The sequence below is a fragment of the Eleutherodactylus coqui genome, chromosome 7, assembly GCF_035609145.1.
Source record: "Eleutherodactylus coqui strain aEleCoq1 chromosome 7, aEleCoq1.hap1, whole genome shotgun sequence".
Lineage (NCBI taxonomy): Eukaryota > Metazoa > Chordata > Amphibia > Anura > Eleutherodactylidae > Eleutherodactylus > Eleutherodactylus coqui.
The window spans coordinates 216,062,623-216,083,856 of NC_089843.1; the positions used below are offsets into that span (position 1 = coordinate 216,062,623).

Consider the following 21,234-nt stretch of genomic DNA (forward strand, 5'->3'; position numbering starts at 1 on the left):
CAGATACCCTCTGAGTATTGTAGTCCGCCCATTCCATTTATTACTTTAGTTACCCGCCCAAGCTCTGATATGTCCTTCTTGAGTACCCGTGTCCAAAACTGTTCACAATATTCCATGTGTGGTCTGACCAGTGACTTGTAAAGAGGAAGAACAATGTTCTCATCATGCTCCCCTAGACCTCTTTCGATGCCCCCCCTGATCCTATTTGCCTTGGCAGCAGCTGCCTGACACTGGTTGCTCCAGTTAAGTTCACAGGCAGATCACCGCTGACGTCTCACATTCTATGTAAAGTGCTAAGCGGGGAGCGTTTTGGGCAGGAGAAACTGAAATAGTTAACCAGGTGAAGATCAAGCATCATAAATGTAGTGCCTGCGGGTCCTGGGTTGTAAACCCATTTTCCTTTGGTGGGTTGTCTTCCCATTTTTGGCAATCTATGTGGACATTAGTTTTCCTACCGTCCTCGCTATAATATTTGGTCCCATTTATAGCAAACAACATACAGATTTATCCTGGATACGGCAGTGAGAAGGTGACATCTCAGGTCTGCAGCCCCATTCACATCATGCATATCATTGGTGACCCTTTTATATACTCGTGTATACACACTTTACCCAAGTTCAAATAGTGATGGGTGCCGCATAGAGATGAGCGAGCGTACTCGGAAAAGCACTACTCGCTCGAGTAATTGGCTTTATCCGAGTATCGCTGTGCTCGTCCCTGAAGATTCGGGTGCCGGCACGGAGCGGGGAGCTGCAGGGGAGAGCGGGGAGGAACGGAGGGGAGATCTTTCTCTCCCTCTCTCCCGCCCGATCTCCCCTGCTCCCCGCTGCGACTCACCTGTCAGCCGCAGCGGCACCCGAATCTTCAGGGACGAGCACAGCGATACTCGGATAAAGCACATTACTCGAGCGAGTAGTGCTTTTCCGAGTACGCTCGCTCATCTCTAGTGCTGCATTGTAATGTAGGCTTCAACATCAAAGAAAGTCTGTATAGGTTACCCCCAATTTAGGTGAAGAGAAAATCTCAACTAGACAGACCCCTTTTTTCATTTTACCAACCTCAAAGTCACAGAGCAAGTCTTGGAAAGCTGTGGAGTTGGGTATGATGGAGGTTTCATGACCGCTGTCCACCGTCCCAACCAAAGAGAATGTGAGATGTAATATGTGGCTGTTGAGAAGACCTCTCTTCTTCTTCAGCAACATTGCAAGCAGCTACGAAAAAGACAAAATTATTAATGCGCATATTACAATGTGCATATGACTCCTGCTTACAACATGAACGGGGTACCCAACCAATGCGATATCCCTAACACATCGCGCTAGTTTAGCGCCCGGCTGAAATGTAGTATGTAAAAATAATAAAGTTGTAGACAAGAGTGGCGCGGTGTAGGTGGCCAACGATCGGGAAGTTCTGTTTGCCGGCATTGCTCCCCACTCCACCCCACGGTCTTCACATCATCCTGAACTCTAAAGGCCCATTTACACGGAGCGATGATCGCTCAAAAAAAAAAAAATGCTAAAAAGCGATCGTTTGAGCGATAATCGTTGCGTCTAAACGTGCGGCCATCGCACACATTTTGTGCACTGCTAGCTGATCGTTAAATTCAAGCCAGCCTAAAAATCGTTGTGCGGTCTTATCAGCAGTTCTCCGTGGGGAGTGCTGATAGTATTGTTTCCCGGAGAACAAAGGAGCTGAAAGCAGATAAGAGCCCTCAAGCTAAGGCTTCATTTGCACACTAAATAGCTATTAAGTAGCTGAGTAGCTACTTAATACTTTATGCAAAATGATCGCTCAAAGCTGTCACTCAAACTGTCGTTTGAGCGATCGGCCCCTGTAAATGGGCCTTAAGCCATAGTGTCCAGACCAACTGTGAGGCTTCCCGTAGTTACCATAAGGTGTGCAATAACTAGGACTTATTCAATCAGCCAACCATTACCCTAGCACAACGTAACTAGAGGACTATCCCCATGTGAGCTAATACGTGAACCCAATTAACCCAAAGATTAGAATAACCTTGAAGTGACCATATCTCGTTACTGACACACTGCTTGCAGGTTTACTAGAAGTAATTTTCTTTCCTATGAGCCTAGACAGAATTCACAAAGCTTGTCAAGGGTATGATGAATGTGTGTGGCCTGGAGCTAAATCTTTGGTGGAAGATGCAAATCCTGCCGGCTTACTTATCCTACAAAGTATACATGCGTTTATTTAGCTTCAACTCCATTACATCCAGTCATCAATTCCTGCAATGACGGAAACGTCCCTGTTCCTACTACTCAATGTCAAATGAGTCCTCCAGACATGTCAGTGCTAATATATTGGTATTGATTGGTGACCCTAGACTAACAAATTATATTTATACAACTTTGCAGCATCTGACTGTAATATTCTGTACCGTTAGAAGCCCCTTTAAAAGGTTTATCAAGATCCCTTTTTTTTTTTTTAAGTTTCTCTTAAAGGGGTTTTAGCATTATTATAAAAACTTTTCCAGCAGCTGAATCAACTATAAGATAAGAAAATAAACACCACTCACTCCTCCTCGGACCCCCAGAACAGGAGCTGAGTGGCTCACACTGTCCTGGTACTGGTTTCCAGGTAGAAGCACATGACCACTGCGCCCAATCAGAGGCCACAGTATCACGCCCCCAAATTCATGGCTTCTAGGATGTGAGCACCAATGCCAGGAGTGACAACAGTGACACTGTGGCCTCTTAACTGGCTGCAGTGGTCATGTGCTTGCGCCTAGCTGTCTACCAAGAAGCCGGAACCTGAGCAGCATGAGCCGCTCAGCTACGCTTCGGGGTTCCAAGAAGAGGCAAGTATGATTTTTTTTTTTTTTTTTATTTTATAATGGGCCCAGCTGCTGAAAAAATCTATTAGTTTCGTATTATCCAGCATACCTGGTAACCTTTTATCCTTTCCATTTCTTTGCTGGCCAGTGGATTGCTCTTCACAACACACACAAGTGCCTTGACCGCAGCATAGAGGCCTTCAACATCAGATGCCATTGCTACTAGACCGAGAATGGCAGCTGCACCTCCGATGTACTGCAAGGTTGTGGCCACAGGTTTGGGGACAAATGTTCTCACCCCTGAAGTAAAACACAAAACGGGTCAAAGAAACTGTAAAGTGCAATGAGATAGGAAACATTTTTGTTACTCTTCCAAAAGCAAAATATATCATGTTGGCTGCTCGGTGTTATCTAGGACATCGGAAGTGAAGAATCCAAGGGTTCCGATTTTTGACAGCTTCAAAATAAGTCTACAGTTTGTCCACTCCATAGGGAGAGAAAGAAGAATGCTTGTCGGCATTGCTAGAGATATTGTATAACCAGTGGAAAGAGAGAGATTGTGATCTCATTGTATAGAGCTCCGGTGAGAACACATCTGAAGTAATGCGTTCAGTTCTGGAAAACGCACCTACCGAATAGCCTTGATAAAGCAGAACAAGTCCAAAACTGCGTTAATAATGACCCGTACTATAAAGTTATTGTGTTAGTTATGCCGCATATTGAGCTAAATAAAACAAAAGAAGAAAAACAATGCCAGAAAAAAAAAAACACACAACATAAAAAAGGGGATTTTAAAAAATGTAAACGTTGTATGTAACCCAAAAAAGGTACTAATGAAAAAATCAATTCTTACGGCACAAGAAATAAGTGGCTCCGTGGATGGAAAAATGAAAAAGTTATGGCTCTCAAAATATGACAATACAAAATCTAGAAGGAAAGAGAAGTGTTTTGGTGAAAGGCACTAAAACCTACAAAAACAATATACCGTATATACTCGAGTATTCGCCGACCCCAGTATAAGCCAAGACAATAAGTTTCACCACAAAAACTGGGAAAACTTATTGACTCGAGTATAAGCCGAGCTATACCTCAAGTATATACTAGGTAAAAAAAAAAACTCCATACTCACCTCCCAGCCGGCGTCTGTGTCTGTGCGACAAGCTGCTTGAATTCTCCCCGCTGTCATCCCCCGCCGTCCTCTCTGCTTGGCTCTGTCAGTGCTGTGTAAGTAAGCGCTGTGATTGGATTGAGCGCCAGCCAATCACAGCTGGCGCTCGATTCAATCATAGCGCTTACTTACACAGCACTGACGGCAGGGGATTTGAAAGCCGAGCGCGGAGATGACAGCGGGGAGAATTCTAAAGCAGCTTGATTGGCTGTGAATGATCAAACACCGGCTGTGATTGGCTGACGCTCGATCCAATCACAGCTCTTACTTACACAGCGCTGACAGCGGGGTATGACAGAGCTGAGCAAAGAGGACGGTGGGGGATGACAGCGGAGAGAATTCAAGCAGCCTGCTGCACTGCAGCCGGAGACACAGACACCGGCTGGGAGGGGAGTATGGAGGGTTTTTTTCTAACCCTTCCCTGACTCGAGTATAAGCCGAGGGGGGCTTTTTCAGCACAAAAAAAATGTGCTGAAAAACTAGGCTTATACTCGAGTATATACGGTACATTAAGTAAAGTAATCATATTGACAGGCAGGATAAAATTAACATTTATACCACAAGTTATAAAAAAAAAAGTTATGTCTGTCTGAAAATGGCAATAAAAATGATTGTTTTTCTTTTTATATTTTACTAATTTGGTAGAATACAAACAAAAGAAAACCTATATAAATTTGGTATAACCAAAATCACAGTGATCAACAGAACAAGGTTAAAGGGGTAGTCCCAAGATAGAACACGCTTAAACACTAATTTTATCACAAAACCACGATCTGGTCAAATCCACTAAATCACCAAAGTTGCTCCATTTACCAGTTTTCAGCCCTATTAAATCCCCATTTCAACCATTTACCAGAGTACTCCAGGACATCAGTGAGGCCAATAGTGGCTAACTTTGGAAGCAAGGGTCCTACGCTCAAAAAAGGTGAGGAAATAAACTGGTAGGATGTATCGATACGGTATAAAAACATATAAAAAAGTGTCGGCAACGGTGTGCGGCTGCAGTTAACATAAGTTCCCTTGTGCCATAACTTCTTGTCAATCAGATGTTGAAAACCTACCTTACTTATCAAGAACTTTTCGTCTATACCCCCTAAAGAGAGCCCCTTAAGGGTAAGAGTTCAGAGGTCGCAGTCTGGCGCTTCCGAATTGCATTTATGGGATCAAACAGGAAAACCATAAAGCAATTTGCTTTATTAAAGTAGCCAAAAATCAAATTAAGCAAAAGAGGAGGTTAAGAAAGGATCAAGACATTCGTTCTCGGTCATCAATCATTGAGAAACAGGAAGCTCCGAGCTGATGTAACAAGCCTTACCGAGGTAACCAATGAGTGCCGCTCCTATAGTCCGGGCAGGGCCATTCAAATGTCCAGCGGAGTTGTGCAGCAGCTTCACCGGGGTGGCATTCTCATGAGATGATATTGCCAGCTATAAACAGAACAAAGAAAGTTACCGATACCCACAATGCATTTGATGCCACATAATATTAGCACTGTTGCGATATGAGGTTAGCCGATAAATTATAAAGGGGTCTCAACTTAATTATACACTAAAAATGTCAAGTCAATAAGCCCCCATGCATCTCAGGACACAGTGGTCTGCGGTTCTCTTCATAGCTTGCATGTACATTGGAGATATAGGTCAGGAGGGTTTCTTAATATGTACCTCAACATATGCCAAATAGCCAAAGGCAAAGCCAATGGATTCCAATAGTTAAAAAGCAGGGGAAAAAAATTATACTGCATGGTATATAGTTTTTTTTAAGGGGGGTCTTCCAGGTATTAGTGACCTATTTTCAGAATAGGTGATGAACAGTAGATCGTTGGGCGTCCACTGCTCTGTCCACACTATAGAGGCTTGGGTCTGTACGGTATTGAATGCAATAGGAGCCGTGCCTGCAATACCAGCCTCGGCCACTGCAATGTAGAAAGAGCAGTCTGCTTCCGGCAAGCCCAGCAAACAGCTCATCAGTGGGGATCATGAGCGGTGGACCTCCGCCAATCTACTATTGATGCATAGGTCATCAATAGTCAAAGCTTTGAAAAACCTGTTAATGGATGCCTCTGTCTAGAATAGTATAAACGGTTATTGGATACAGAACATAAAAAAGTGTACCGACCCAACGAAGGCAAAAAGTTTTCTTTTATAGCAAAGTTTTATAGTTTTTGGTTGGTCTTTTTCAAAAGGGAAGTAACACTATGAAAGTGTGATTAGGAACAAAGTAAAAAAAATAATAATATTCCAGCACATCCTCCCTTAGTCTATATTCTCGAATGTTATACTAAAAACCGAGGAATGTATAAAGAAATCTGTGTGTCTCAGGAGATCAGCCATATCCTCTGTCTCCTCCTCTGGCTGACTGCAGCAGGAGCCTCTCCCCTCCACCCTCTTTGCAGTGGGACAAAGATTGTTTGCCTAAGCCCTAACCTCTGAGTCTGTCACTAGCCAAAAATGCACGTTTATCAGTTTCCATTTACCATTCCTTTCTAGGATTAGTGTTTTTTTTTTTAATATACCCCAAGGGTTTGCTGTTTTTTTTTTCCTTTTCACTATTATTGTTAGCCGCTTAGTGGTTCACGACCCTCGTCAACCATAAAGGCGAGCTTCCTCCATGTTTTTCGGTTTTGCACTGCTTCTTTCAGTTGTGCGATATCCATGCCAGTATCCGCTCTGACAGTATCAGCCATCGTGTCCTTTGGCGGCCGGGTCTTCTTTTGCCACTGATCTGTCCAAGCATTAGAGATTTTTCTAGGGACTCCGCTCGCATTACATGGCCAAAATACGTGAGTCTGAGTCCGGTCATCTTGGCCTCCAGTGATATATCGAGTCTTATACGATTCAGGTATTCTCCGTTTGTTCCTCCCCCGTCCAGAGTATTAGTAATATTAATGGTTTCTAATAGTTAAAGGGGTTGTCCCGCGCCGAAACGGGTTTTTTTTTTTAACCCCCCCCCCCCCCCCCCCGTTCGGCGCGAGACAACCCCGATGCAGGGGTTAAAAAAACAAACCGCTCAGCGCTTACCTGAATCCCGGCGGTCCGGCGTCTTCATACTTACCTGCTGAAGATGGCCGCCGGGGTCTGCTCCCTCCGTGGACCGCAGCTCTTCTGTGCGGTCCATTGCCGATTCCAGCCTCCTGATTGGCTGGAATCGGCACGTGACGGGGCGGAGCTACACGGAGCCGGCATTCTGCACGAGCGGCTCCATTGAAGAGAGCAGAAGACCCGGACTGCGCAAGCGCGGCTAATTTGGCCATCGGAGGGCGAAAATTAGTCGGCTCCATGGGAACGAGGACGCCAGCAACGGAGCAGGTAAGTAAAAAACTTTTTATAACTTCTGTATGGCTCATAATTAATGCACAATGTACATTACAAAGTGCATTAATAGGGCCATACAGAAGTGTATAGACCCACTTGCTGCCGCGGGACAACCCCTTTAAGACATAGTAACAAACGCCCTAGCATCATTCAATCTAGGTTACAGGATGGCCCGGTCTCGAAAAGAACTCTGATGACTATTGATACAAAGGTATTAGACTGTGAAGAACACCGTGATCTAAGTTTTCTCTGACCGATAGCTCAGTGACCACCACAATCTATATGTATATAGACATGCGCCGCTTCATGCCTATATTGCCGGATTTTTAGAACATACACCAATCCATCACTGTAGATAAGACGATGGAGACAGGAACCTCACCTGCTTCGCAATTGCTTTGCTGTCCAGTTTATTGTAAACTTTCCTTATTCTTGCTACAGTCAGAGAAGACACTGAAAGTGCATATAAACCAAAAGACACCTTTTCTTCAGGTACCAGAGATACCAGTGACGGAGTACCCGATTCAGACTTGGAATCCTTACCTGTAACAGAAAATAAGGTCCATGTGTTTATAAAGGGGGGGCGCTCCCAACGGACAACACTTCTATTCCGTGTGCTTTGCTATTCTAGAGCGTACGGATGCTAAAGAAAACCTATATAGACATGGAGAATAAAAACCTTTTGGGTGTGTGGCGCGACCTCCAGGCGAGATTATATATTGCCAAACTTCTCTATTTATGGAAAAAAGTTTTTAAATGCAATTGGTAAATCTTCTTGATACACCATCCCATCAGCACCTAGTTGTGTATACCCTAGCAAGTACTGGGGAAGAAGGTCACCAGCCTCAAAACGCATCTACAAGCTGATTTAGTTGGTAATTACATAAGATTATATATGGAGGTCATGCCAGACACCTAAAAACATTGACCTACTTGGGATGAGCTGCGCCTTCTATATTTGGAGACTCCTTCACTAGGTCTCTGTAAGCAATCTCTAGCTTACCACCCTTCAAAAACAGGACATAGTTTCCAATTTTAGATCTCCATTTTCTGTTGAGGTTGCGCCACCACTTTTTTTTTTTCTACTGCTCTACGCTAAGGAAAAACTAGGGAGCTTAGATATAAATGGTGAAAGTAAAAAACATTAAATTAAGACACCAAAAAAAAAAAAAATTTGCAGATTTTGGCAAAAGATAACCCAATCAATCTTAACCCTTTCCAATCCAATTTGTATCCTGTTTTTCCAAGGGAGGCTTACTCTTTTTCTGCTGTTATACAATGGCGCTATCTGCTGGCTAAAGCCAGTACTGCATGAGGTGACACGTTGGATAGGCTCCGACAGCAGAGAGGCTGGCAATATGCAGTAAGAGAACCCTGATGGACGTCTTCCAACATCGGAGCTGCACAGCCTTAAATCATAATGTCTTCAGACATCAGACAGTGGATTGGAAAGGGTTAAAACAGATTGAACAAAGTTATTGCCTAGGCATGGTGGTTGGTAATGGTTCTTTGGTTCTGCAGTTCTCTAGATTTTCACTTTGTTATTCAAGAGAAACAACTAGCGATGTAAACTTATGGTTTAACCCCTTGAGTGGCGGGTTTCCTACCACCCTGTCGTGCCCACCAGGGCAGGTTTTTTAAAATGGCCTAATCATTGAATTTCAACTAATTTTGCAGTTGCGTCTCAAGAGCCATAACTTTTTCATTTTTCCAGTGACATGGCCATATGAGGGCTTGTTTTTTGCGGGACAAGTTGTGATTTTTTAAACAGGGGCGAGGAAAAAAAGAAATGGGGAAAAAAGAAAAAAAGGGGCCATGTCATGAAGGGGTTAAATAATGTATTAACTTCCTTCTCTGGGTCATTACGACGCATGGATACCACATGTGTGATTGTATTTTTGATTTTTTACAAAGTAAAGGGAGACAAGTGTTTTTATTATTTTTTTACTTTTTTTTTTTTTTATTTAAAAAAAAATTTTTTTTTTGTCCCTTTAGGGGACTTCCACAGGGACCCATCAGGACCCCTGATCACATTCCGGGGGTCCGATGGTGACAGCCCTTTAAATGCTGCAGTGACAGCCCTTTACATGCTGCAGTCACATAGACTGCAGCATGTAAAGGGTTAACACAGCAGAGATCGGAGGTTTTCTCTGATCTCTTCTGTAAGAGCAGGTACCTAGCTGTCCTCTCACAGCCAAGCACCAAGCTCTCCCTGCCACAGAGACCATCGGCTTGCTTCTGACAAGCCGATGGTCTCTATGGCAACCTGTAAACAAAGCAGGAGATTGCCGGCATATCGGCAATATCTTCTGCTGGTTTTTCAAAGCCCTTGCTTTGTTCTCTGTGGGACTGTGCAGGCGGAGCACACTGTCACAGCTTGTGGCATTGTGCTCTGCAGCTCCCATAGTGATACATAGCCCGGAAATCTTCCAGGCTATGTTGCTATGAGCAGTGGAGCTCGTCCCGGAAAATTTCCGGGGCGTGCCACTCAAGGGGTTAAAGGGGTGTTCTGATCCTCTCCAAACATGGCTGTGATGGAAACACTGCACACTACAAGGTGGATGGAAACAGACCATTGGGGCCTGACCATGCCATTTCTATAATGCTCGTAAAAGTGAATGGGAGTTGCAGAAGCAACCTAAAGTAGCCCATAGAGTACTACACAATGCTATACTGTCTGCACAACTCCCATTGACTTGTATGGAAGTTAGGGAAACAGCATGGTGAAGTGCACTTGGCTATTTCTATCCTCCCAATCCCCAAATACAGCGAGTCGAGGCCAGAACGGGATACAGGTGTGTGTTCCAGAGATGGGACCCACATCTACCAGACTTTCATGGCATATCCCATGGATATGCCATGCAAGTCTGAGATGGGAATACCCCTTTAAGGATTGCTTAGAACAGATTCAAGCACTCCCATTGTACTGGGTATGTTAAACATATAAAGCCGCATTTGCCAAAGATATATGGTTAATGGTGTGGAACAACACTTACATACACAAAGAATATTTAAAGGGGTTGTCCCGCGCCAAAACGGTTTTTTTTTTTTCAATAGCCCCCCCGTTCGGCGCGAGACAAACCCGATGCAGGGGTTTAAAAAAAAAAAAACGGATAGTACTTACCCGAATCCCCGCGCTCCGGTGACTTCTTACATACCTTGCGAAGATGGCCGCCGGGATCTTCACCCACGATGCACCGCAGGTCTTCTCCCATGGTGCACCGTGGGCTCTGTGCGTTCCATTGCCGATTTCAGCCTCCTGATTGGCTGGAATCCGCACACGTGACGGGGCGGAGCTACGAGGGGCAGCTCTCCGGCACGAGCGGCCCCATTCAGAAGGGAGAAGACCGGACTGCGCAAGCGCGTCTAATCGGGAGATTAGACGCTGAAATTAGACGGCTCCATGGAGACGGGGACGCCAGCAACGGAACAGGTAAGTGAATAACTTCTGTATGGCTCATAGTTAATGCACGATGTACATTACAAAGTGCATTAATATGGCCATACAGAAGTGCTGAACCCCACGTGCTTTCGCGGGACAACCCCTTTAAAGGAACAGGCTAGGCAAAACTCATACACAGTGTAAGACTGCTTATGGATATCAACTCTCAAGCAAGCTAGTACCATTTGTTTTACTGCTTCAGACTCCATGGTACAATTCTCTACCTTCGGGAGAACTGTGCATGATGCAGGACCCTCCGAGACCCTTCATGGGGTATAATACAATGTGTTTGCTCTGCCAGGGGCATTGTCCCATGGACAGTCAACTTGAAATACAAAAACCTAAAAACTCACATGGAGAACAAACTGCTTGAAAGCTTCCAACATAATTTGGTCCCAGTTCATAAATGACACCAACACTTGCTGCAGTCAAGACTTCCTCCAAAAAGTGAGTTGGTCCCAGGCGCCAAACAAGGGACGAGAGTTGGCGTTGAGCTGGAGGAGTGCCGATATATGTATAAACCGTGCTAACCACCGGTGGGTTGGCTGAACCGGACCCACCAGGAGTACTGTGTACATAATGGAGCTGTAGAGAGCAGAAAAATGAAATAAAACAATTAGAAGATTAATGAATGGAAAGGATTAAATAACAGTCTTCAACAATGTAACAAACCTTCAGTACAAGATAAGATAACGGATCTACAAAGTATCTGCAAATGGACTTCGAATCTGAAAGCAGTTTCATGCTACCAAAACCATGGACAGCGTGAAATGCTGGCAGGTTCCTTCATTACAAAGAGGTGGTCTACTGAGTGGTCCACCTCCGGCCTCCCCTACTTAGCTTGGCTTGATCAACAGGTTTTCCCTATACAGAAATAGAGTGGGAACTGTGAAAGACCTGCAAGGAAAAGCCTGAGAGGAGCTCACCAATGGAAGCCGCAACATTGTGGAGTTAGACATATTACTTAGTTATGAGGGAGCCTATCGTATTCCAGTTTGCAGTTTCGCGATGCTCTAACCAGGGCAGACCGGTTCCCCTTAACAGTTTACATAGGTTTAAGAAGATTGGTCGTCTCCAAACCTGAAAGGAGGGCCTCTATCTATACCAGCAAACCTACCTTTACAGTATTGACCAGCTGCCCATCCAGGTAGAGAGTGGCAGTGCTATTCTTCAGCATGCCTTTACTCATCACTAGAAGAAGATGATGCCATTGACCTTCCATTATCAGCTCACTACAGCGGAATCGGGCGCAACAAGGTAGGATTTCATAGAAGGAAGACTCTTCACTAAAATCATCCACTGCAGAACAAACAGGTAGAGATTTATTATTGAACAATCCATGGGTTCAAATCTAAAATTACTAAGAAAAAAAAATAAGATTCCTATTGGATTTATGTTAATTGAACCTAATTAGCGCTATAGATATAATAGGTTAAAATGGCTGATCATAACCTAAAAATAACAAAAAAGGCAAAACTAGCCTTTCTTCTGCCCCCAAGTAAGCAGCACAATGGCTCCATTCTCCTGGCATCAGCATTTACATCCTGGGTGCCATATTGCCAGGAGTTTAGGACGGTGACGCTGTGACCTTCTATTGGCTGCTACAGTCACCTGACTACCGCTGTAAACATAGACCAGGAGAGCTGTGGGAGCCATTGAGCTGATTAATTGGGAGAGAAGAGAAGGGACTATTGCTTCTTTTATCATTTTAGGTTATGGCCAGCTGTTTAGATTTTTTTTTTATAAAGTGGCACAACCCCTTTAAGAAACGGAGTGTGACTTGACGGTAATGGGTGTTGCCACCCCATCTCAAGACATTTGTGCGCCAAAAACTGGTGTCAATTATACCAAAAATCTACTGCAGCTCATGGATTTCCTTCTAGACACAGACAACCCGAAATGTGCCTAATGTAATAATAAGGAGGTTAAAGGTGGCATTCCCACCTCAGGCATTTATTGTATATTCACAGTACGGATGTAGGACCTGCAGTCACTCCTATGGGAGATACAGAAATGGCACGAACCATCCAGTTCCCTGTTCCCTAATCTTGGCCACTGGTGGCTGTTGAATCCATAATTGGCTATATCCTTTTTATAGGATTTTTTACTTCACCTATATATAGACTCTATTCCATATATGCTACTAGGAAAAGGCTCTTTAACCCCTTCCCGCAACAGGGCGTAAACTTACGTCCTGAGGATAGCGAGAGATCACTTATGAGCTCACGCTATCTCGCAGCGGGAGTTGGCTGTCAGTCATAGCCGGCCTCCCGCTGCAACAGCGGGGGTGCATCGGAGATGCGCCCCCCGCTGTTAACCTCTTTCCTGCCGCGATCTATGTAGATCGCGGCATGAGAGGGGTTTATAGAGGGAACGCGCTCCCTCTGTGACGTCACCGGGCTCTCGCGATATAATTGCAGAGAGCCCGGCTGGTTGCCATGGCAACAGGATGCCAGACACTGGCCTCCTGTATTGCCATAGCCTGTGATTGCTGTATAAGCGATAAGGCATTGCAGGGCAGCAGCCCTGCCATGCCCCTATCACAGCGATTATCAGTGCTATACTGTGAGTGCCCCAGAGGGACACAAATTGTGTAAAAGAAAGGAAAGAAAAAGTAATAAAAAAGAAAAATGTAAAAAAAACCCTTTATGCTTTTTCTCATATTAGCATAAAAAAGGTAAAAAAAATTTAGAACCCCACACATTTGGTACTGTCGCGTCCGTAACGACGCGTACAATAAGATGCACATGCTTTTGACTGTGCACGGAAAAAAGCGTTTAAAAAAACGCTAAAAAACGGAGGCAAAATGCTAATTTTTAGCATTTTGCCTCCCTAAAAATGCAATAAAAGTGATCAAAAAAGCCCTATCTATCCCAAAATGGTACCAGTAAATATTACAGCTTGTCTCAAAAAAATGAGCCCTCACAGAGCTCCGCACATAAAAAAATTAAAAAAAGTTACAAGACTTTGAATGCAGCAATTTAGAAAAAAAAAAATTCCCCCCCAAAAAAGGGGTTTTATTGCAGAAAAGTGAAAAAAACTTAAAAAAAATATAAGAATTTTGGTATCGTTGTAATCGTACCGACCCGCAGAAAAAATGGATTGTGTCATTTATGCAGCATGATTAACGCTGTCAAAAAAAAAAAAAAAAAAATCTATGGCACAATTGATACGTTTTCTCTCCCTGCTATCATAAAAAAAAAGTTTTACAATATAGTCTATGTACCCAAAAGTCGCACCGATAAAAACTACAGTTCGCCACACAAAAAACAAGCCCTCATACGGCCGCGTCGACGGAAAAATAAAAAGTTAGGACTTTTGAAAAATGGAGAAGAAAATCCGGCAAAAATTGTTGCGTCCTTAAGCCCAAAATAGGCCGTGTCATGAAGGGGTTAAAACATTGGTGAAGCAGGGCAGAGATATGAGCAATGCTCCACCTCATCGGAAGTACCGTCTGTAACCATCGGGAATAACTGTATCACACTTCTATGTCCCAGTCTATGCGATGAGCGGGCACAATACTTACCGTAGTTCTGAAGGAGTTCTTCCTTTGTTGAGACGATCAGGGACTTATCCTTTGCAGAAAGTACAATGGCTAGACAGACATAGTGCTGCTCGGAGGAGTTGGCTCGCCGGACGATAGTCAGCAGTCTTACGGGGTGATTGTTTGGTGGAGTGCTGAAGTGCTCAATGCAGAACCATGTAGAGTAGGTTAATCCCGATGGTGGTGGGAAAAGATGTTCTCCTAATTGAAGAATAAAATAGGTTTACGGAGTAATCATTGGGAAATATATTGTATGAGGAGAATAAAACTACTTTTTATTGAGTTTTATACGTTTTGAGAGGATCACTCTGAGGTGAATGGCATCCTATTCAATAGGTTTCCTATCCATGGCACAGGTCATCAACAGCCGATTTCCCAATCAGCTGTTCACCGAGCCAGCTGTCACCCTGTACGAAGGGAAAACCAATAGCTCTGTACATTGTGCAGTGGCCGGACATAGTATTGCACTCTCAGCTGCCATTGAAGTAAACGGTAACTGTGCCACGGAGCAGTGTATGGAGCCATCTGCTTCCTACTCCGTACAAGAGGACAGCTGGTACACAACAGTTGATTGGCCGGAGTCCTGTGTGGTTGACTCTTGCCGATTAGCCATTGATGATATAGCCTGCGGATAGGTCAGGAATTCTATTTAGTCCATATTACTAAATATTTCAGTGCGGTGCAGGTCTTTGTCTTCCTCAGCATGACCAAAATGCATTACCTGTTCCGATGCCGCTCAGGACGGTGCCATCCATAAGCCCTGTGGTAACTGCATTACTGTTGGGCGAATTGTGAGGCGCCAAGCTTGGCAAGAAAAGGCACCTATTAAGGAGAAAATACATGGAGATTTCCAAAACCATTCAATCATTTAAAGGATTTCTGAAATATAGGGGTTTCTACAGAAAGACTAAAATACACTCTGTCCAAAAAAAAGCACCCGGAAGAAGTTGTCGTTTTGCTGCAAAACTCGGCATGCAGTTACATCTCAGGCAGATGGGTAGATGATTAGAGTTGTGTGTGGTGGGATTAGATGAACGATCTTGCATGGGACCATCTTCTATGCAAACTTTAACAGTTTACGAGATTGCATAATCTAGAGGCTTAGTTATAGCAAATATGGAGTGATAGGTCGTAGTATACCACAAGGAACCGGAATACCTCCATACCCGCCCATATCACATCTTGTATCCAAGTTAGAAGCGGTACAACAGGGTACTAGAGCCTCCATGCCAGCCTGTATCACATCTTGTATCTAAGCTAGAGGCAGTACAACAGGGTACTAGAGCCTCCATGCCTGCCTGTATTACATCTTGTATCCAAGCTAGAGGTGGTACAACAGGGTACTAGAGCCTCCATGCCTGCCTGTATCACATCTTGTATCCAAGCTAGAGGTGGTACAACAGGATACTAGAGCCTCCATGCCTGCCCATATCACATCTTGTATCCAAGCTAGAGGTGGTACAACAGGGTACTAGAGCCTCCATGCCTGCCTGTATCACATTTTGTATCCAAGCGAAAGGCGGTACAACAGGGTACTAGAGCCTCCATGCCTGCCCATATCACATCTTGCATCCAAGTTAGAAGCGGTACAACAGGGTACTAGAGCCTCCATGCCTGCCTGTATCACATCTTGTATCCAAGCTAGAGGTGGTACAACAGGATACTAGAGCCTCCATGCCTGCCCATATCACATCTTGTATCCAAGCTAGAGGTGGTACAACAGGGTACTAGAGCCTCCATGCCTGCCTGTATCACATCTTGTATCCAAGCTAGAGGTGGTACAACAGGATACTAGAGCCTCCATGCCTGCCCATATCACATCTTGTATCCAAGCTAGAGGTGGTACAACAGGGTACTAGAGCCTCCATGCCTGCCTGTATCACATTTTGTATCCAAGCGAAAGGCGGTACAACAGGGTACTAGAGCCTCCATGCCTGCCTGTATCACATCTTCTATCCAAGCTAGAGGCAGTACAACAGGGTACTAGAGTCTCCATGCCTGCCCATATCACATCTTGTATCCAAGTTAGAAGCGGTACAACAGGGTACTGAAGCCTCCATGCCCACCTGTATCACATCTTGTATCCAAGCTAGAGGCGGTACAATTAGGGTACTAGAGCCTCCATGCCTGCATGTATCACCTTGTATCTAAGCTAGAGGCAGTACAACAGGGTACTAGAGCCTCCATGCCCATCCGTATCACATCTTGTATCCAAGTTAGAAGCGGTACAACAGGGTACTAGAGCCTCCATGCCCGCCTGTATCACATCTTGTATCCAAGCTAGAGGTGGTACAACAGGGTACTAGAGCCTCTATGCCCGCCTGTATCACATCTTGTATCCAAGCTAGATGTGGTACAACAGGGTACTAGAGCCTCCATGCCTGTCCATATCACATCTTGTATCCAAGCTGCAGGCGATACAACAGGGTACTAGAGCCTCCATGCCCATCTGTATCACATCTTGTATCCAAGCTATAGGCGGTACAACAGGGTACTAGAGCCTCCATGCCTGCCCATATCACATCTTGTATCCAAGTTAGAGGCGGTACAACAAAGTACTAGAGCCTCCATGCCTCCTGTATCACATCTTGTATCCAAGCTAGAGGTGGTACAACAGGGTACTAGAGCCTCCATGCCCACCTGTATCACATCTTCTATCCAAGCTAGATGCGGTACAACAGGGTACTAGAGCCTCCCTTCAAGGGGTAGGTTTTCCGCAATGAATGATCCTTTTGCTCAGATATTGTAATCCTAAAAACAAAGTTTCCTTCCATCCGACAACTTCTAGGGGAGAGATTTTTTTGACAAGGAGTGCAATATGAGAATATACTACATAACGTATGTGGAGCCTCCCTATATACACATTGTATAGAGGCGTCATCACTTACTGGTAATTATCACATACATATAGGATGATAATAAATTAAAACCATAAACCTTACCCAAATCCTTCCAGAGAAGTGTCAAATTCCACAAAGGCGGGAGTGACTGATGATCCATGAAGCCTAATGTCATGTGGAGTTGTCATGGAAACCAGGCACTTTACCCTGGTCAGGGGCACGGTGCATCCTTCTGCTGATTTTACCAAGCTGCGGCTTATCCGGTAATGTTTGTCTTCTCCTACGCAGAACACGCTGTCGGAGCCCAGGCCCTCCGTGGACATGATCATACTACCTGTGTGCGGCACGGAAACAGATCTGTCAGAGCCGAGAGGACAAAGAACACAGACCAGCAACCTGGTTCCGCTAGGACTCTATTCCTAACATTGGCATGGAGCGCCCCTTCCTCCGCCAAGTGACATATGCGCGCTTTATTGTATTGCTTACTGGTACACAACTCTTGCTGAACGGCCACAGGACTCCATGAGATTGGGAACGCTGCCGGTTCGGGAGGAGCCATGTGATGTTTTTACAGAAACCGTTAAACAAAATATATTAAGAACTACAGAAAAAAAGGGTCATGTTTTTCACGGCCCGGAAGGCCGGATCCACAGGTACGAGGCATGGCGGCGTGTTGGCAGCCGTGCTCATCACATTGTAGTAGGACATTCCTGATTTCCTATCTATGCAGCAGTCAATACCGCTGGCGATACGTTTTTTTTTAATAAAAAGTGGATTTAGAAACAAATAGGGCAGATTTACTAATCCGGTCTGATATTTACACAGTGCCACCTTAGACCAGGCGGACTCAAGATGCGCCAATTGTATCGTAGCATCTGATACTGTAGGATAAATTTGGGGCATCTTGCTAGACACGTAGACACTTATCTTAACTCTGAACCACCTAAAGGTTGCTTGACTTTGCGCCAAAATTTTGGTGAAATTCTGGTGCCAGTTGTCGCATTTAGGTCACGCCTCCTTTCCACAGAGCCACATCCCTTCTCCTTTTTTTATTTTCATTTTTCATAAGCAACACAACAAAAACGGAATGTGAGGATGAGGTCTGACCGCCACACGATTGAAGAGAAAAAGACAGAATTACCTCTGGCTGAGCACCTTTCTAGCCAGAGATACAACGTAGAACAGATGAAAGTCGCCATATTAAAAGACAACTTCAAGTGTCCGCGTCTTAGAAGAATTTGGGAGTACAAGTTTATAACTATCTTTGACACTTTCAACAAAGGCCTAAATATTTCGAGAGGGTTCATTCGCGCACAGATAACTCACAGGCCTGGTGACCCCCTAACATCAATTTAGAGGCCATAAAACTTTTACATCCCTATTAGTGGACTCGTTAAGTATTTACTCCTCTACTCATCCTGTTCTTGTATTGTTTTAAGTACAAATTAATCACACCATGTCTGTGCCTTGTCATACGTATGATGTATAAATAAGCATGCTGCTTCTGATCTACTCCATTTAAGCCTGAAGACGAACCCTGCGTAGGCTCGAAAGCTCACTATAACATCATGTATTTTTGTTAGCCATTAAAAGGTATCATATCTACAAGATTACTTAGTTTTTCTTAGGCCTCCTGCTTACAGCTGGGCATTTAATAGGAGATTCTGGCCAAAAGCACCTTTTAAATGTCCAGCTGTCAACTCCTTAGTTCCCACAGGGATTCCGTTAATCGCCGTGGGGAGTCTCCTCATCACCGAACACTGTGACAGCATTGTCACAGTGTTCAGCGATGATAGGACTTCCTGCGGGGATGAAAGAATCCCCTGCCCCAGAGGCAGCGGTTTCAGGAGGCGGGTATTTTCACCAGAAAGACAGAAGAAGACTGCCAGAGACAGGGAGAAGACCCGGACAGCGCTTCTAGGCGAGTTAAGATTTTTTTTTTTTCTGCAGCTAGAAATGATTTTCAGGGTTAGGCTAATATAGCCCGCCCCCCCCCCCCCCCCATCCCCCAAAAATATGAAACTTTGCCCATTTATACGGTTTCCGCTGAGGAGCGCATTTTTTTCGCACACATAGGTACGCAAAAAAAACACGCTTGCCTGTCAGAGGCCTTACTGAGACCAATCCCACTTTATTTTTCTGTCCACATAGTTGAGCGAGGCTCGTTTTCTGTGCATATCCTGTAGTTTCTATTGGTGCCATTTTCGAGCACACATGATTTTTTTGAATATTTTCTTGGAGGTTGGTTGACCAAAAAAAGTGCAATTCTGACATAGTGTACTTTTATGTTTTTCTTTATTGACTGTAGAAGATAAATAGAGCTTTACGATGATCGCTCGGAGTTTTAGAGACGCATCGATACCAAAAATGTTTTTATGTTGTTTCTTTAATTTGTAAATATGGAAAAAAGGCTTTTTAATTTTTTTCTTATTTATTTATTTTTTTAAAGGTCACTTTAAAAAAAAATTAATATAAAACTTATTAAAACGGATTTGTATATATTTTTAAAATTTTAAATCCCTTTATCGAGAACTTGATCTTGCGCTTGTTTGATGGCTCCTGCAATAGGATGCAATACCATAGTATTACATTATACCCAGATCTGGCAGGCAGTCCATCAAGCCACGCCACCAGCCTCTGTCTGCTGATGAAACTGCAAGGGCTGATTTTTTTTTTGAAAGGTAACCTGTAGTTTTTATTGCTACCATTTTGGGGTACTTTTGATTTTTTGATCGCTTTTAACTAGAGATGAGCGAACGTGCTCGGCCACGCCCCTTTTTCGCCCGAATACCGCGATTTCCGAGTACTTCCGTACTCGGGCGAAAAAATTCGGGGGGCGCCGTGGCGGCACGGGGGGTAGCAGTGGGGAGTGAGGGGGAGAGAGGGAGAGAGGGAGAGAGGGAGAGAGGGAGAGAGAGAGAGAGAGAGAGAGAGAGGGCTCCCCCCTGTTCCCCGCTGCTACCCCCCGCACCGCCACGCCTCTCCCCGCCCCCCGGCGCCCCCCGAATCTTTTCACCCGAGTACTGAAGTACTCAAAAATGGCGGTACTCGGGTGCGTAAGTACTCGAAACGAGTACGTTCGCTCATCTCTACTTTTAACTCATTTTTTTCTTGCCGTTCCCATTTTGTCTAATAGCATTTACTGTGTGGGATTAATGATGTGATTTCATCGCGGGAAAGGCATGCAGGACATTTCAATCCCGATCGGGACATTTAAATGCTACTGGCAGAATTGACAGTCACTTAAATGGTTAATAGCTACGACTGGAGTTCTCTCTGATCGCGGCGGGTGGGGAAAGGTGGCAGCTGTCATAGACAGCCAACACCTGTCGTGTATGGAGCGGCTGCAGCTCCGGAACCCACTGCATACAACAACACCTGAAGTGTGAAGTACATGTGCGGCGCTATGGCACATCATGTAGTCACATTCATTTTCACACAATGTAGGGATTTAATTAAAATGTTTAAACATTCTTCCATTATTTTAATTACTATTTGAGAATTCTATGCCATAAATGAGGAATTCTTGAACGATACAATCCAATGTCTTGCTGCCCCCCTCGATACATAAGCCTTGGTCAATGATATTCCACACCATGTAAACAGTACCCCCATTAATACCCCATTCCGCTTTGCCTCTACAGAGATATTCGGCTTTCAGGAATTAAATGTTGCTTTTTGAATAATGAGAAGTTAAACAATTTTCCTACATACTTTTTATGTATGTCTTCAATAGTAGCTTTCATCGGTTACGCTTTGAAACAATCTATTCTTGCCATCGGACGATCACACGGGTCCACGGCTCTGACAACTGTACTGCAACTAGAATCAATTCTGTACCAGTGTGACAGATACTGAAAGGGCGGTTCTGTTGAATTACTGCAAGCAGAGATCTTGAAAACTATGCAGAATTGATATGGAAAGTAGATTGGAAAACCATATAACTTTATACTATACAAAAAAGTTTGGTACCGTGTTAGCCAGTTGAGCAAAATGTAATTGTTTTCAGGTAATCTTGCAATGGCTATCAAAAATACATGCACGTTTTCGAACCTATTCAGTGTTCTTCCCCCGTCTGAATGGAATGGATCCGCAGAAATATATTATATATATATATATATATATATATATATAT

At 44.2% G+C, this 21,234-nt stretch overlaps 1 protein-coding gene across 2 annotated transcripts in view; it reads right to left on the minus strand.

The window, feature by feature from the left end:
* WDFY3 (WD repeat and FYVE domain containing 3) overlaps positions 1 to 21,234 on the minus strand; it is a 279,283-nt gene that overhangs the window by 98,585 nt on the left and 159,464 nt on the right. For both annotated transcript variants that reach the window (XM_066574359.1, XM_066574358.1), the window contains 9 exons: positions 17,202 to 17,433; positions 14,981 to 15,081; positions 14,242 to 14,460; positions 11,833 to 12,014; positions 11,069 to 11,300; positions 7,656 to 7,816; positions 5,275 to 5,386; positions 2,901 to 3,091; positions 1,059 to 1,211 (listed from right to left, as the gene is read on the minus strand). In XM_066574359.1, the coding sequence (XP_066430456.1) occupies positions 1,059 to 1,211; positions 2,901 to 3,091; positions 5,275 to 5,386; positions 7,656 to 7,816; positions 11,069 to 11,300; positions 11,833 to 12,014; positions 14,242 to 14,460; positions 14,981 to 15,081; positions 17,202 to 17,433 (1,583 nt within the window). The remainder of the gene's footprint in view (positions 1 to 1,058; positions 1,212 to 2,900; positions 3,092 to 5,274; positions 5,387 to 7,655; positions 7,817 to 11,068; positions 11,301 to 11,832; positions 12,015 to 14,241; positions 14,461 to 14,980; positions 15,082 to 17,201; positions 17,434 to 21,234) is intronic.